We start from the raw sequence: 13,276 nt of genomic DNA, 5'->3' as shown, positions 1-13,276 counted from the left end.
TGGTTTGCTCTACACGGTGAGTTCCAACCCAGCCAAGGCTACATAACTAAAAAGAGAATAAATGTACCCCCCCCCCCGAAAAGCATTTAAAAGTTAGAATTGAATAATAATGAAAACACAAAACATCAAAACATGAGATCGGGTAAAAGGGGAAAAAATAAACATTGAACATGCAAAACACCATAAAAATGCCACAAATCAACTAATTTTAATTCAATATGCTAGAAAGAGCAGAATTAAACTAAAATAAGGAAAACGTTCTCTGAAAACACAAATAAAATCGTGAAAGGAATGTAATTACAGAAAAGAAGATATGATAAATACAGTCCCAGCAATTAAAAGAAGACACCATCATGATGAAACCAGGTTAGGACCAGCACCCAGACCCAAATATTTCCAGACCCTCTTGTGACTTCTGAGCTTCCGTTCACTTATGGGCAAATCTAACATGTTGTTTACTCAGATCCCAATGTAGCAGTCCCTCAGCAAACACTAATTCCACCCCCCCACACACACACACACAGCCTGCCCCTCAACTCTTTTAAATTAGTTCTACAGAGCACTAATTTAAAGTGTTTTCTTACCTGCCATAACACATTCTTTACTATATAAAAGTCCACGTCCAAAGCAGCCACAAATACAATTAAAGGTAAAAAATAACAATAAAGTGAAAAACTTGGTGTTTTTAGAAGAGGGTAAACAATTTGGTGCACCTAAAGGAACAAATGCATGGAAAAATTAGTCTGTTGCTTGTGGTGGTTTTAAAGTGTGCCCCTCCGCCTCCGCCTCCGCCTCCGCCTCCCCCACACCGCCCCCCCCCCCCACACACCGTCACCCCCACCGTCACCGCCCGAAAAGATTCGTGTTTTAAGGACTTTGTTCCAGCAGGTGGCGCTATTGAGAGGTGTTTGGATCGTGAGGGTGCTAATTTCATCCTTGGGCTTTTAGGGTATGGACGCTGCAGGAAAGAAAGTCACAGATGTGGCCTTCTAGGGAGTATACTGTCCTGACCCCGGCCTTTTTAGCTCTTTCTGCCATGATGATGATCCATCCATCTCCCCACATACCACAGACATGAAGCCAAACAACAAACGACTGAAAATCATAAAACCATGAGCCGAAAACCATCTTTCCTCCTTCTGGAAAATTGTTGGTTCATTTGTTTGTTTGTTTTATGTTTATGTATATGAATGTTTTTGCTACATTTGTGTACATGCATACAGTGGCCCAGGAGGCCAGGGTTGGGTGTCAGATCCCTTAGAACTAAAATTATAGAGGGTTATGAGCTGTTATGAGTGTGTGCTGGGAACCAAACCCAGATCCTCTGCAAGAGTAACAAGTGCTCTTAACCACTGAGTCATCTCGCCAGCCCTTTCTTTTCCACTCTTTCCTGCTTTTAAACTGATCTTTCCTGAAATATGTTACATGAACATGACTTAAAATCTAAAAGTGGTCCTTCCAAAAATGATATAATATCCCTTAGCACTGATGTTACCTGAGATAATACTATGAAATTCCAAGAAAAAAATATTAAGCTATTAGGTATTTATTTTAATATATCTATTATATGTTCTCACACGGATATTTGTGGCTTTGCAGTTATCTGCTTGGAATTGAAAAAAAAAAACCATTCCAGTTAGTCAGCAGAGAAATCTGATGTTTAGATGGTGGTATAATCAGTTATATAAGGCATGGATGATGGAAGGGGTACATAAGTAATAAAAAACACAACAGTTGTGGGAGTGCTGTAAATGTTCCAATCTAACAACTGCATTATCTAATTTCTCTGTGCCTCCATCTGCAGAGGGCTGGAGAGTTTACTGCCATCAAGTTCCTGCAAGAAAGAGTGAGTTAAACTCAAGGATTAATAAGTTGAGTATAAAACACTTAAAAATGGGTGCAGCACACGGTAGGCACTCAAATGGTGTTGGCTAGTGGGAGCGAGGAACTTCAGGAGGGTGACAGGCTTCTGCAGACCTAGATAAAGGTGCTGCAGGTGTTATTTTCATCCCAAAAGATAAAACATTGGAGACGACCTGTTAATGTACATTGCATCGCTGTTAAGGCCAGGCATTAGTAAGTTAAAAAAATGGAGGAACATTTTCTTGTGGCTGTATTGTGTATAATGCGTGCTTTATATCTGATCTGAGAGAAAGGGGCAATTATGTTTTATCATTAAATAACTGCTGCAGGGGATGGCAAGATGGCTTAATGGTTAAGAGCACTTGCTGCTCTTGCTAAGGACCAGGTGAAGTTCCCTTAATGGTTAAGAGCACTTGCTGCTCTTGCCAAGGACCAGGTGAAGTTCCAACATCCACATGGTAGTCTGGCATGCATGCATGAAGCCCTGGGTTTGAGTCCCAGGACTGCAGAAGAGGAAAAACTTACATATTTGGAGTGGGTCTTGTTTGAGGTGCTCAACCTCTAACTTAGTATAACTTAGTAGGTATACAGTACCTCGACAAAATGGTAAGCCAGCTGCCCTGTCACAAATCCTGACACAGAGAGAATCATCAAGGCAAAGACCTCGGAATTCTTTAAAAGCATCTTTGAAAACCCTAAAAAATAAAAATACAAGTTATAATTTCAAAATAGTAATTATCCTATTTGATCATTATGCATTATATGCCTATGTCCAGTTGTACTGTAACCTACAACTATATATATATATATAGCATGTCAATTAAAAATAAACCTTATTGAAAGAGAAAAATGATTATATTTTCAAAATGATGTAATTAATTGTTAGTCTAGTTATTTAATTTTCAACTTCTGAGTCATAGTGTGTGTGAATAGTTAATAATTATTACAAATGCTATTTGGGTTTAGGAAATTCTCTCTCTCTGTGCACACACTTGTTGAACCGGTTCTCGCCCTCCACCTTATGTGGTTTCTGGGGATTGAACTAACGTAGACAGGCTTGTGTGGGAAGTGCTTTTAACCCCTGAAATCACCTGGCTGGCCCACAAATACAATTTATTAAGTGTCAGATACACATAATTAGGCACCGCTGACAGAATAATATGAAAAATGCTGAGGTTTCACAAGCCTTACACTTGCTTGCCCAGAAACGTGTTAGGGTCGTTCTATAGGCATCTTACCAAGGGGTTTGTTAGTGACAATTAATCAAAAGGCTGGACTTAGTATCCATGTACTTCATTTTATGTTAATAACCATTCATCCTGTGCTAAAAATACATATACACCAGAATTTTCCTGGAAGACAGAGATACGTGAAACTGACTGCGGCACAAGGAACACCTTCTTCACAGGACAAGTCATGAGACACTTGCCACTGTCTTGCTGCCTGTAAGTCTATTCTGTCTGTTCTTTCCCCTAGAGACAGGAGACAGACTATAATCCTATGCATCTGTGCATAAAGCAAGACCCACTGACAGCTCAGCTTCTTGCATCCTGCCTCCCAGCTTGAAGTTGAACCAAATCAGTAAATAATTATTGAATACTTCTTATGCTTAAGTTTAGGTAAAGCGATGGTATTACCGCTGTTTCTGAAATGCCCTTGATGCTGGCCACTTAACCGTTACATCCTCAGAGTGTATCTAGAGTCAGCAAAGCTCACGGTCACCAGGCCATTGTGGGTATCAAAGGAACCAAAGTCCTTAGATATTATATTAAAATCTCTAGACAAAGCAATTCACTCCCTAATAAACCCTAAAATGAAGATGCTCTTTGTACATATTTGTCTCATTATTTGGTCCTAGATGATCTGATCCTCCTGACTCCAGAAAAGATTTTGGAGCAGGTGGTGTTTTTGCTAAGTAAATATTCTTTTACAGAGACCTAGAAACTTTCATCACAGGAGTTAACTGTGGAATAAGGCACCTATGTTATTGAATAGGCTACTTCATCTGGTATTCATGTAGGAATACTATTCACTACACCTGCTGGATTCTTAATCAATATTTAGGAGGCCTTTGTTTACAAAGCCCTCTCCAATTTTCTTCTAGGCAGGAAAAGTGGGTGGAGTAAAGAAAAATCCCACCAAAAGCCAAAATAGGGGTTGGAGGGATTGCTTAGTGGTTAAGAACACTTGCTGATCTTCCAGAGGACCCAGGTTCGGTTCCCAGCACTAGCATCCTTGGCAACTCACAAACAGCCATAAACTACATAGTTTTAGGGACTCTACTGCTCTCTTGTGGCCTCTGTAGGCACGGCATGCACATGGTACATAGACATGTGTGCAGGCAAAACATTCCTACACCTATAATAAAATGAAATGCTTTTTTAAAAGCCATAATATGACATCAACTATGCAAATTGTGTCCTCTTTGTCTGTTTGCCAAGCGGTCTCCCCTCCTTTCAGATGTTTTATCAGGGTCGGCCTGGTCATGCAGGCAGCATCAGGATCTCCTTCTTCCTTATTAGTAGAGAATCCTGGTAATATCTTTATGTCAACACTCAACACATTGCCTCATGGTTATTTGTTTGCCTGTCTCCCCCATGAGAAAGTTCCGTAATGGCAAAGACTGTCTCGGTCTCTTTAATGTACCACCCCCTTCCCGTGTCCAGCTAGTGTTACTGAATAAAGGGCTATACACAAGTGCTCCTTAGAAACTGAATGAAGCTGGCCTGACAGTCTCCACCGTCCGCTTAAGGTTTCCTTGGCTACTCTTGTAACATAGCTGTGATCTCCTGCTATGGTGAGAAAAGTCTCTAATGACAGAGGAGTTCCGCATGACGACTTACCTCCCAAAACAATAATGGCACTTATGATAATTGTGAAATGCTTCTGGACCACAAAGTAATCGGCTGGCCTCCCACAGAGCAAGTCAGGCTTGGTGTCATCTTTTGCTGCCCAGAAAGAAAAATTGTTGCTTGGCATTGCTTTTCCAGAAGTAAATTGCACTTATGGCAGACTACCCTGCTGTAAAATGGGGGAAAAAAAGAGGGGGAAGAGGCATGAGTCCTACTACGGTTCAGTTTATTCACGTTCCACATACTGAGGGAGTAGCACACTCAGATATGAGCACATTTATGCCCTCACTTGCCTTCGTGCTCCAGGGATATTTACAGGGAACTAGCAGCAGCATTTGTGTTCCTTCATCATCATGCTACCTACACATGGGAAGGAGTGGGTCGGGACTGGACTGGACTCTTTTTGTGGTGACCTGATCGTGTGCTTGCTTGGAGCTGTAAGTCTCTCAAAGGCCAAGACTGAGTCTTTGACTTTCATTAAGGCCGTAAACATGGTTCGCAGCACAAGCCAGGTTCACCATTAACACTGGCGAGTGAACTCTCTGAGGGGGAAGGAGCAAGGACAAACGCCACGCTCCTCATTCTCTGTGAGTACAAGCCACTCTGGAATGCCACTTGGCTACTTCAGCTTCAAAACGTATTGCTCCTCTCTCAGCAAATGAGAGGCAATGTAAGTGGCATCGCGTCAGCTAAAGTTGGGAGGGAAGACAAGGATAAACGATATTTTTTTAAAAAAAGCTAAAAAGACGGAGGTTGAGGTTTGATTGTGTGAAGTCTTTGACTGAGGTAGAAAAGGCAGTTCTTGCTCCAGGCCATGAAGCCTGACCACGGGCAGGTGGCTTGTCATGTCAACAACAGGCAGGATACCGTTCCTAATGGCCCCCACTGAATTGGTGTCCTGTGTAAGACATAGCCTGCATAAATGACCTGACAGTCCTGAGAAGGGCTTGGCTTCGTCTGTTTTCCCTTATAACTAGCCTTAATCTAAGAGCTCCTGAAGATTCCTGAAGTCATCTCAAGAATAGCCTTCATCTTTTGCCCCGTTTTATACTCATTTGCTATCACTCACAAAGATTCTAAAGTAAAGAAGGAAATAGTCACTACATCTTTAAGTTACTCCCAACCCTCAAGCAGCTCGTCGGGTCCTTCTCTCCAAGCCCTCATTCCCATGTGAATGACCTTAAAATCAAGTTCTTTCCCAGAGGTGTGTTCTTCCAAGCCTAAAATGGCTCAGAGTTGACATCAAACTGTAGCCTTTCAAAATCTCAAAGAACAGGGCTCAGTTGTGCTCAGCTCTGCCTCTGTTTGCCAGAGCCAGTACCACCAACTGATACCAAAGCCAAAGCTGTTTCCATGCTGACCTCCCATTGGTTTCTTGCCAACCAGCTTTTGTTCTGATTGGCTGCACTCATGATTCCCACCTCCAATCCCAAAGGAGTTATTGAGTTGCAGAGAAGCAGGCTTTTAATGGCCACACTGTAGTCTACACCAACAACTGTTTTTAACTGATTTCCTTTGCTTGACATAACAGAAGAAAGGGTCAAAGATAGCCACATAGACAGAACCTCTGGGGTTTTAAAAACACACGTGATGTTTTTCTTATGCCAATTCTTTCCAGTTCAGCCCTGATCCCCTTCAACACTACTGCCTTCTCGCTCATTTCTGAAATTAGCTCTTAGCTGGCACACAAAATAATGGGGTTCATTGTAACATCTTAGTACACATGTATATTGCTCACGTTTGTGCTTCTCACTATCCTCCCACATCCCTACTCCCACTTTCTGCCTTTATGTTGTATCCGTCTTACCCACCCATCACCCTTCTGGTCCCTTTAGACTTCTTCCCCTACCCAGACCCCCTGATTCATTCTTATTTACCATTTTCCTTTTCTTCCTCTTCTGTTTACTAACGTCCTCATTTTTCTCCATTCAACTCATCACTGAATTTCAGTTCTTCACCTGAAGGAACAATGTCACCCACTCTCCTGAGGATGTATTCTTCAACAAATTCTTGATGCCTAGTATGTGAATCTAAATCGCTACAAACAAACACTGTTAAATATTTCTTCGGTGAACGCTAGTCATCAACTTGCAGTTTGCTGCTGTGGAGGAGTTACACTGTGTGCAGGGAACTCTTTTTCTTCCTGCTCCTTACTAATCAAGGTTGCTGTGTGTGCTCTTCCAGAGAGCGCCAAGGGGAGCATCACACAGGAAGCTGGCTGAATCCGTCATCTGCATCACTTCTGTGGTAAAGAAGCTCTGAAGGATGTCTCGATTCTTAGAGACTGAATTTCAGTCAGAAGTTCTTTATCTGCCCCTGAATTATAACTAATACATCCATGCCACCCTAAAATGATCTCTGCAACTTTCTTTGTATCGATGTGTGGTTTTCCCTCACGTGATGCTCACCTCACCAGGCTAGCCCTCGCTTTCACTTTCCATTGTTGGTTGTCACTTTGGCTCCCGGGCTGCACTGCCTCAGGTCATTTTAAACAATGCCCTTCCCTGCTGGGTTTAGCTCCTGTTTCCCGTTGTGATTCCCCTGCCCCCAAGCTCTCTTGGTTCTCCCAAACCTTGTAACTACAACTCTTGTAGTTTTAAGTTTCAAGACTCAGGTTCTCCAAGTCCACATACCTCAAGAAACTTGGACAAAATGTATATTTAACGTGGTTCTGAAAGTCAGAGGGCACCTAATTAAGCTGCAAGGATGATGGGGCTACTCTTCATTATAACCACCCTGGTGGAGAACCTTTTCAAAAGCAATAATACATTTATATTTTGCAATTGGAAAGATCTCCAAGTTCGAGGTCAGCCTGGTCTACAGAGCAAGTTCCAGGACAGCCAGGGATACACAGAGAAACCCTGTCTCAAAATAATAAATACATTTTATATTTCACCATTCTGAGTAAAGCCAGCAGAAGTAGGTGTTGATAGCCCTGGAGAGCCCAGAGGCTAAAGTGTGTTTTCCCCCCTCGTGTCTTCTGACAACGGACTATGCTATGTGACTGAGACAGGCCTGTAATACAGATGAGTCACTCATAGCTTTCCATCTGCCAATAAGTTGATTTGGTCAAGGGTGGACATGGGACTGCAGAAAGGTGGGTCAGACAGGTCCTTGGGCTGGCATATGCCACTGCTGAGAAAGGGAATGGACGTGGCAGTTCCATCACCATCTGGGTAGAGTCGTGGTGACCATCCCAGGATACCCGGAAACCATCTTCCTGGTCATAGGGAGAAAAAAAACCAATTATCTAAGAACCCCGAGGTACCATCTGAGGTGTTTCCGATTTCTTAACAGATGCCCCTGTAGTTCTGCCCTGGGTTTTATCTTTTCCCAGAAATCACTTCTTGGGTTAATAACTTTTGTCACCTATTTCTAGGTGACAAAAAAAAAGGCTGGAAAATGAAGAGTAACTTCGATTTCAAACCCAGTAGCTACTGGCACATTTATTTACTTGAAAGTTGGTGGGTTCCTTTCTTCAGCTCAGATCCTTCCCCTCACACTTTAGAAAAGGCAAGGTGGCACTGGGACCAAGTTGGGACATATTCACTGAATCTTTGGGCCATTATTTAACATCATAAAAAAAAAAAAAACCTTCCTGTGGCCTCATAACAAGAGCCTTTTTCTCTAGCCTGCAGGGACATTCCCCTTTCTCATCAGCCCCCTCTAGTAGCCTCACAGAGGATCTGAAGGCTTCTGATCGGGCTATACTTCAGTCCTGGAGGCTCTCACTCATGCTCCCTGCTAGACTTTTGCAGCTTCAACCCACCATCCACTTTCAAAACCAAAGCCACAAATTCTAGGCTTTGTTATGTCACCTGACATTTCTGAGTTTCAACGTGTGTGTTATATTTTACTGTGTAACCAATAAATATAAAACTGGGTGACTTAAAACGAAACATTTATTTATCTCAGAAGTCCGTGATTCTGGGAGGAGTCAGCAGAGAATGTTGCCTCCGCTCCATACAGCATCCAATAGTGGCTTGATTGGAGGATCCACTTTCAAGATGACTTCACTCCTAGTCAGGCAGGCTGGCAGCAGCAGTTAGATGGGTGGAGAAGGAGTCAGAGCTGCAAGCTTGAGAACCTTTGAGAGACCTTTCCTTGTTGGTCTTCTCACAGGCCGGTTTCTAAGGTTACCGGTATCTTAAGAGATTGAGGCAGAAGCCACATCACCTCTTATAACGTAGCATTGGAAAAGACACAGAATCACTTTCAACTGTAGTCATGGGCTCCCCAGATTCAAGACAGCTCAGAGATTCCTATTTCTACACTAGGAATGACAGGACCACGCAGCGAGAGGAGTATGTGAAATGGGAGACTAGGTGATCTTGGACAGTATAATCCGCTGCATATTAGACAAATACTGGGTAACTGTCAGCCTTTTACAAGGGGTTTTCTGCTAAAATAAATATCAGTCGGCCTCCACTGGTCAAGTGCAGTAGTTGTCAAAGATTAGATACTACCACCATACTGGTGTATGATAAAGTTTTATCATCTGTGGTAAAATGAGAAAAGTAAATCTCACATAAAGTCCTCTGCATCATCTAAGCCTAAGTATGGCTTAGAATGAAAATAACAGCAACAAAGAAGGGCACCTGGCCTCTTCCCAATGACGCCAGTGCTGTGCACAGTGTCCCGGAAAACACACATTAAAAGGGCCCGAAACAGATCTCCTTCTGCCAGCAGTGAACGCTCAGGGTGTCTTGCAGATAGACTAGCGTCAGTGCTTCTGCTGAATGGGAAATGCTCACAGAGTGAAAAGATCTCAAAAGTGAGATTTGGGGACACATTTACACTAAGATTATCTCAATGCCGTGACCAACAGAACATGGCCTGGCGAGTGTTACTAAAAGGCTTCCTTGTTTTCTTTCTCCTATTTTTTTGCTGTTAAAACATCTTTTGTTACATCTTTTGATAAGGGACAGAACTTGCCATTTTAATAATGTTATATTAATATCCTACCTTTATATTTTTACATTTTTTATGATCAACGAAACATAAACCTAAAGAACTACCATCTAGAACTAATTATAACACTGAATTAGCCTTTGCCTACCTTTTGAATACTATGGAGGCATTCCTGAATTGTTAACATGAGCTTTTAAAAACATAACTACCCTATGCAAGTTCAGAAGACACCATGCAGCTAATGAATAACATCAAACTCACAGCATAAGTGCATTGAAATCTATTAATCTAGCTATAAGTCAGTGCAACAATAGGTAATAATTGATATCGTCTCTCGCAAAACAGAAGTTATAGATCCACAGATATATACAAAGCTGAGGGAAGGTGGACATAGACCCGCAATGTTCGATGTGGGCGTGGCTTGTCTGCTGGGGGAGTGGGTATTGCAATAGTGCACCGATACAGCGTAAGATAAGGTTGCTATCGTTTCTACAATGCAATCAGGCTCTATAAATGAATGGAGATGTAATGAGTTCTAGGAGTACTAGGTAATGTTAGGTACGGGGAGTAAGGTGAATCAATTCAACTTTTAGTTAATAACTTACTATTGTACAAGCTCTTTAGGTATGACAAAGAGCAAAAAAAAAAAAACAGTCTTTCAGAAAGATCATTGCTCATCCACATGGCGAGGCAAGCATGTTAATAGTTACACTGAGCACAGAATGAGGCTCTGGCAACAGAAGTGCCCCCAAAGAAGGAAGGAAGGGTTAGATCTCTAAAATACAAGGGAGCGGGACAGTCATGGGGTGAAGAAAAACAATTGCCCTGCCAAGAATCAGAATTCAATTCTGAGAGTTTCTGACAGCGAGGGCCTAGAAGAAGAGACGCTAGAGGAGAGTTAGAAAAGTAGATTATAAGAAAGTTGGGGTATTGGTATAAAGGTGCCCAATGCAAGGGATTGTAAAAATACAGTGTGAGCAAGTGTATCAAAGGCTATAAAATGTTTGAGGACAAAGATTGCATGAAAAAAAGAGGGAGAGAGAGGTTATTCTAGTAGATGGTAAAAATGTTTCTTTCTTCCCTGGGAATAAAGGTGGCTTACGGGTCTCCTTTCCTACTCACCAGGAGCACAGGCCTGGAAAAGCACTGCTGCCTTCATGATCAAGGCTCAGAAAAGGTGGCTTAGAATGAAAATAACAGCAACAAAGAAGGGCACCTGGCCTCTTCCCAATGACGCCAGTGCTGTGCACAGTGTCCCGGAATACACGCATTGAAAGGACAAACACAGGTCCTCCTGCTGCTGCCAGCAGCGAACACTTGGGGTGTCTCACGGATGGGCTAACATTAGTGCTTCTGCTGAAGGGAGCTGAATAGAAATCGCTCATGGAGTGAAAAAGATCTCAAAAGTAAGACGGGGACATATTTAAATCAAGATTATCTCAATGCCATGGCCAAGAGAACATGGCCTGGCGAGTGTTAGTGAAAGGCTTCTGTTTTCTTTCTCCTCTGAAGGGAAAATAGTTTGCATAGCAAGGCAAAGAGGAGGAAGTGGTAAGAACGGGGAATATTCTCTCTCTCTCCTCTTTTTTACATTTTATTTTCTATAAAAAACTTTCCCATAGAGTCACAAAAGAATAGGAAGTTTAGGGTCATGCTTAACTTGACTAGAAAAGGGCTTTCCAAAGACCTTTTAGGTAACCATGACCTTTAAAACCTGGGCAATATGAAAGAGAATGGCAGGAAGTGGCATGGTGCCAATTACAATATCTGTATTACCAAACCTCCTGGGGAGGGAAGCTAGGCAGATTTGTGTTCATTAGGGATATTAAAGGTAACAGTGGACTTCTCTCAGAAACTGTCTCCACCTTCCAGGTGAATTTTAATTCAGACATAAAAAGTAGCAGCCAACACTAGAGGACCCTGCCCCAAACAGTTCCTAGTATTTTGAGAATCCTTTAGAAATGGCCTAGTACATCATTTTAAAAAATGGATTTCCCTAGTCTACTGGAAATTTCTTGCCTCGGTTACATAGAAAATTATTAGCTTTTCCGTGTGGCTTTAAATCCTTGCTCAGCTCTTCTGAAGGAACACAGGAACTCATGAGGAGCCATGCTTGGAGGACTCGTGAGGAGATGTGTTTGGGGGAACAGAGGCCCAGCCTCTGAGCCAGGTATGAGTGTTCTGAACAGCCTGCCACAAGGTCAGGGTGACTGAATTTGTACCCAAACATTTCTGCAAGACCTGAGTCTATTTCTTGAATTTGGCTGGCAGGAACGGTTTTGTCTTATCTAACACTGTGAAATAGCATGGCCGTCTACACCGTGTGGGGTCTGTAGAAGGCGCAATCTTGACTTCTTTGCTGATCACAGCTTAGGTTATCGATTTGGCGCTTTTCACTTGCCCTGAAAGAAGCACATTTTAAAATGACATTTGATTAGCTTGAGATATGGAACACGATGAAGCCAGTTTTTCAAACAGTGGACATGGAATACATCAGTATATCCTAGCCTGAATCAGCCATTAATTAAACCCTGGCACTTGGGTACATCAGTTCCAACAGTCTCCGGCTCTCCTGTGGTGCTAAAAGCCACAAGGACACACTTTTCTTTTTTTTTCTTTTTGTTTTATTTATTTAATTTATTTATTTATTAAGGATTTCTGCCTCCTCCCCGCAACCTCCTCCCATTTCCCTCCCCCTCCCCCGATCAAGTCACCCTCCCTCATCTGCTCAAAGAGCAATCAGGGTTCCCTGACCTGTGGGAAGCCCAAGGACCGCCCACCTCTATCCAGGTCTCCTAAGGTGAGCATCCAAACTGCCTAGGCTCCCACAAAGCCAGTACATGCAGTAGGATCAAAAACCCTCTGCGATTGTTCTTGAGATAAATCCGGACTGGCTGAACTTAGAGGACAATGAGAAATACTGAGATCTCAAGAACAATCGCAAAGGACACACTTTTCATGTCCTCGTTTTTCCTGGTGCTTCTCAAACTGCTGCCTAGAGGAACTCTGATTAAAATGCTGACCCTCTTTCGTTTTCATTCCTTTGTTATAAGGTGAAGGATCATTTCAGACATTCCATCAAGACCCAGCATCGCATCTTATGCTCTGAAGGTGTCTAGAGGGGACACCTGTTAACATAGGGGACCTGGGGAGAGGGGCAAATCTTCTGCAGAGGTGAGGGGGGTAAGGAGGGCTGTTGGGAAATGGACTGTGTAGTCAGTCACTGAAGTCTTAATCATCTCACATCTGAACTGTGGGGCTTGACTCCCTCTAATTTCCTCTCCCTCCAAACCATTTCATAAAGAAAGCCAGATTATTCTCCCTTACCTGATCCCTCTTCTCTGCCGGCCTAAAGGTTTGTTTCTTTGTGTGTTTGCAATAGGGCCTTGCTATGTAGCCTCAAACTCCTGGTCCTCCTGCTCCAGCCACCCAAGTTCTGGGATTATAGGCACACAACACTGAACACCTTGTGTGTATGTGTGGTGTCTGTGTGTGTGCATGTGCACTCAGGGGTGGGTAGAGCTTGTACAAGTGCACCTGTGTGTGCTGTGCATGTGTATCCACATGCCTTTGCAAGTTACAGGACACCGTCACGTGTCCCACTTCAGGGCATGCCCATATAGTTTTTTTGAGGCAGAATATCTCATTGG

General features: G+C 42.7%; 2 protein-coding genes across 3 annotated transcripts in view; both read right to left on the bottom strand.

The window, feature by feature from the left end:
* Slc9c2 (solute carrier family 9 member C2 (putative)) overlaps positions 1-4,842 on the bottom strand; it is a 59,908-nt gene extending 55,066 nt beyond the window's left edge. Inside the window, exons 1-3 of the mRNA XM_075987455.1 lie at positions 4,707-4,842; positions 2,458-2,558; positions 585-713 (exon numbers count right to left, since the gene is read on the bottom strand). Coding sequence (XP_075843570.1) covers positions 585-713; positions 2,458-2,558; positions 4,707-4,842 — 366 coding nt within the window. The remainder of the gene's footprint in view (positions 1-584; positions 714-2,457; positions 2,559-4,706) is intronic.
* Positions 4,843-8,599: 3,757 nt separating this feature from the next.
* Positions 8,600-13,276, bottom strand: part of Ankrd45 (ankyrin repeat domain 45) — a 30,568-nt gene continuing 25,891 nt past the window's right edge. For both annotated transcript variants that reach the window (XM_075988392.1, XM_075988393.1), the window contains exon 6: positions 8,600-12,028. In XM_075988392.1, the coding sequence (XP_075844507.1) occupies positions 11,997-12,028 (32 nt within the window). In that variant the 3' untranslated portion in view covers positions 8,600-11,996. The remainder of the gene's footprint in view (positions 12,029-13,276) is intronic.

The sequence above is a fragment of the Microtus pennsylvanicus genome, chromosome 10 (assembly GCF_037038515.1).
Source record: "Microtus pennsylvanicus isolate mMicPen1 chromosome 10, mMicPen1.hap1, whole genome shotgun sequence".
NCBI lineage: Eukaryota > Metazoa > Chordata > Mammalia > Rodentia > Cricetidae > Microtus > Microtus pennsylvanicus.
This window is presented reverse-complemented; position numbering and strand designations above follow the sequence as displayed.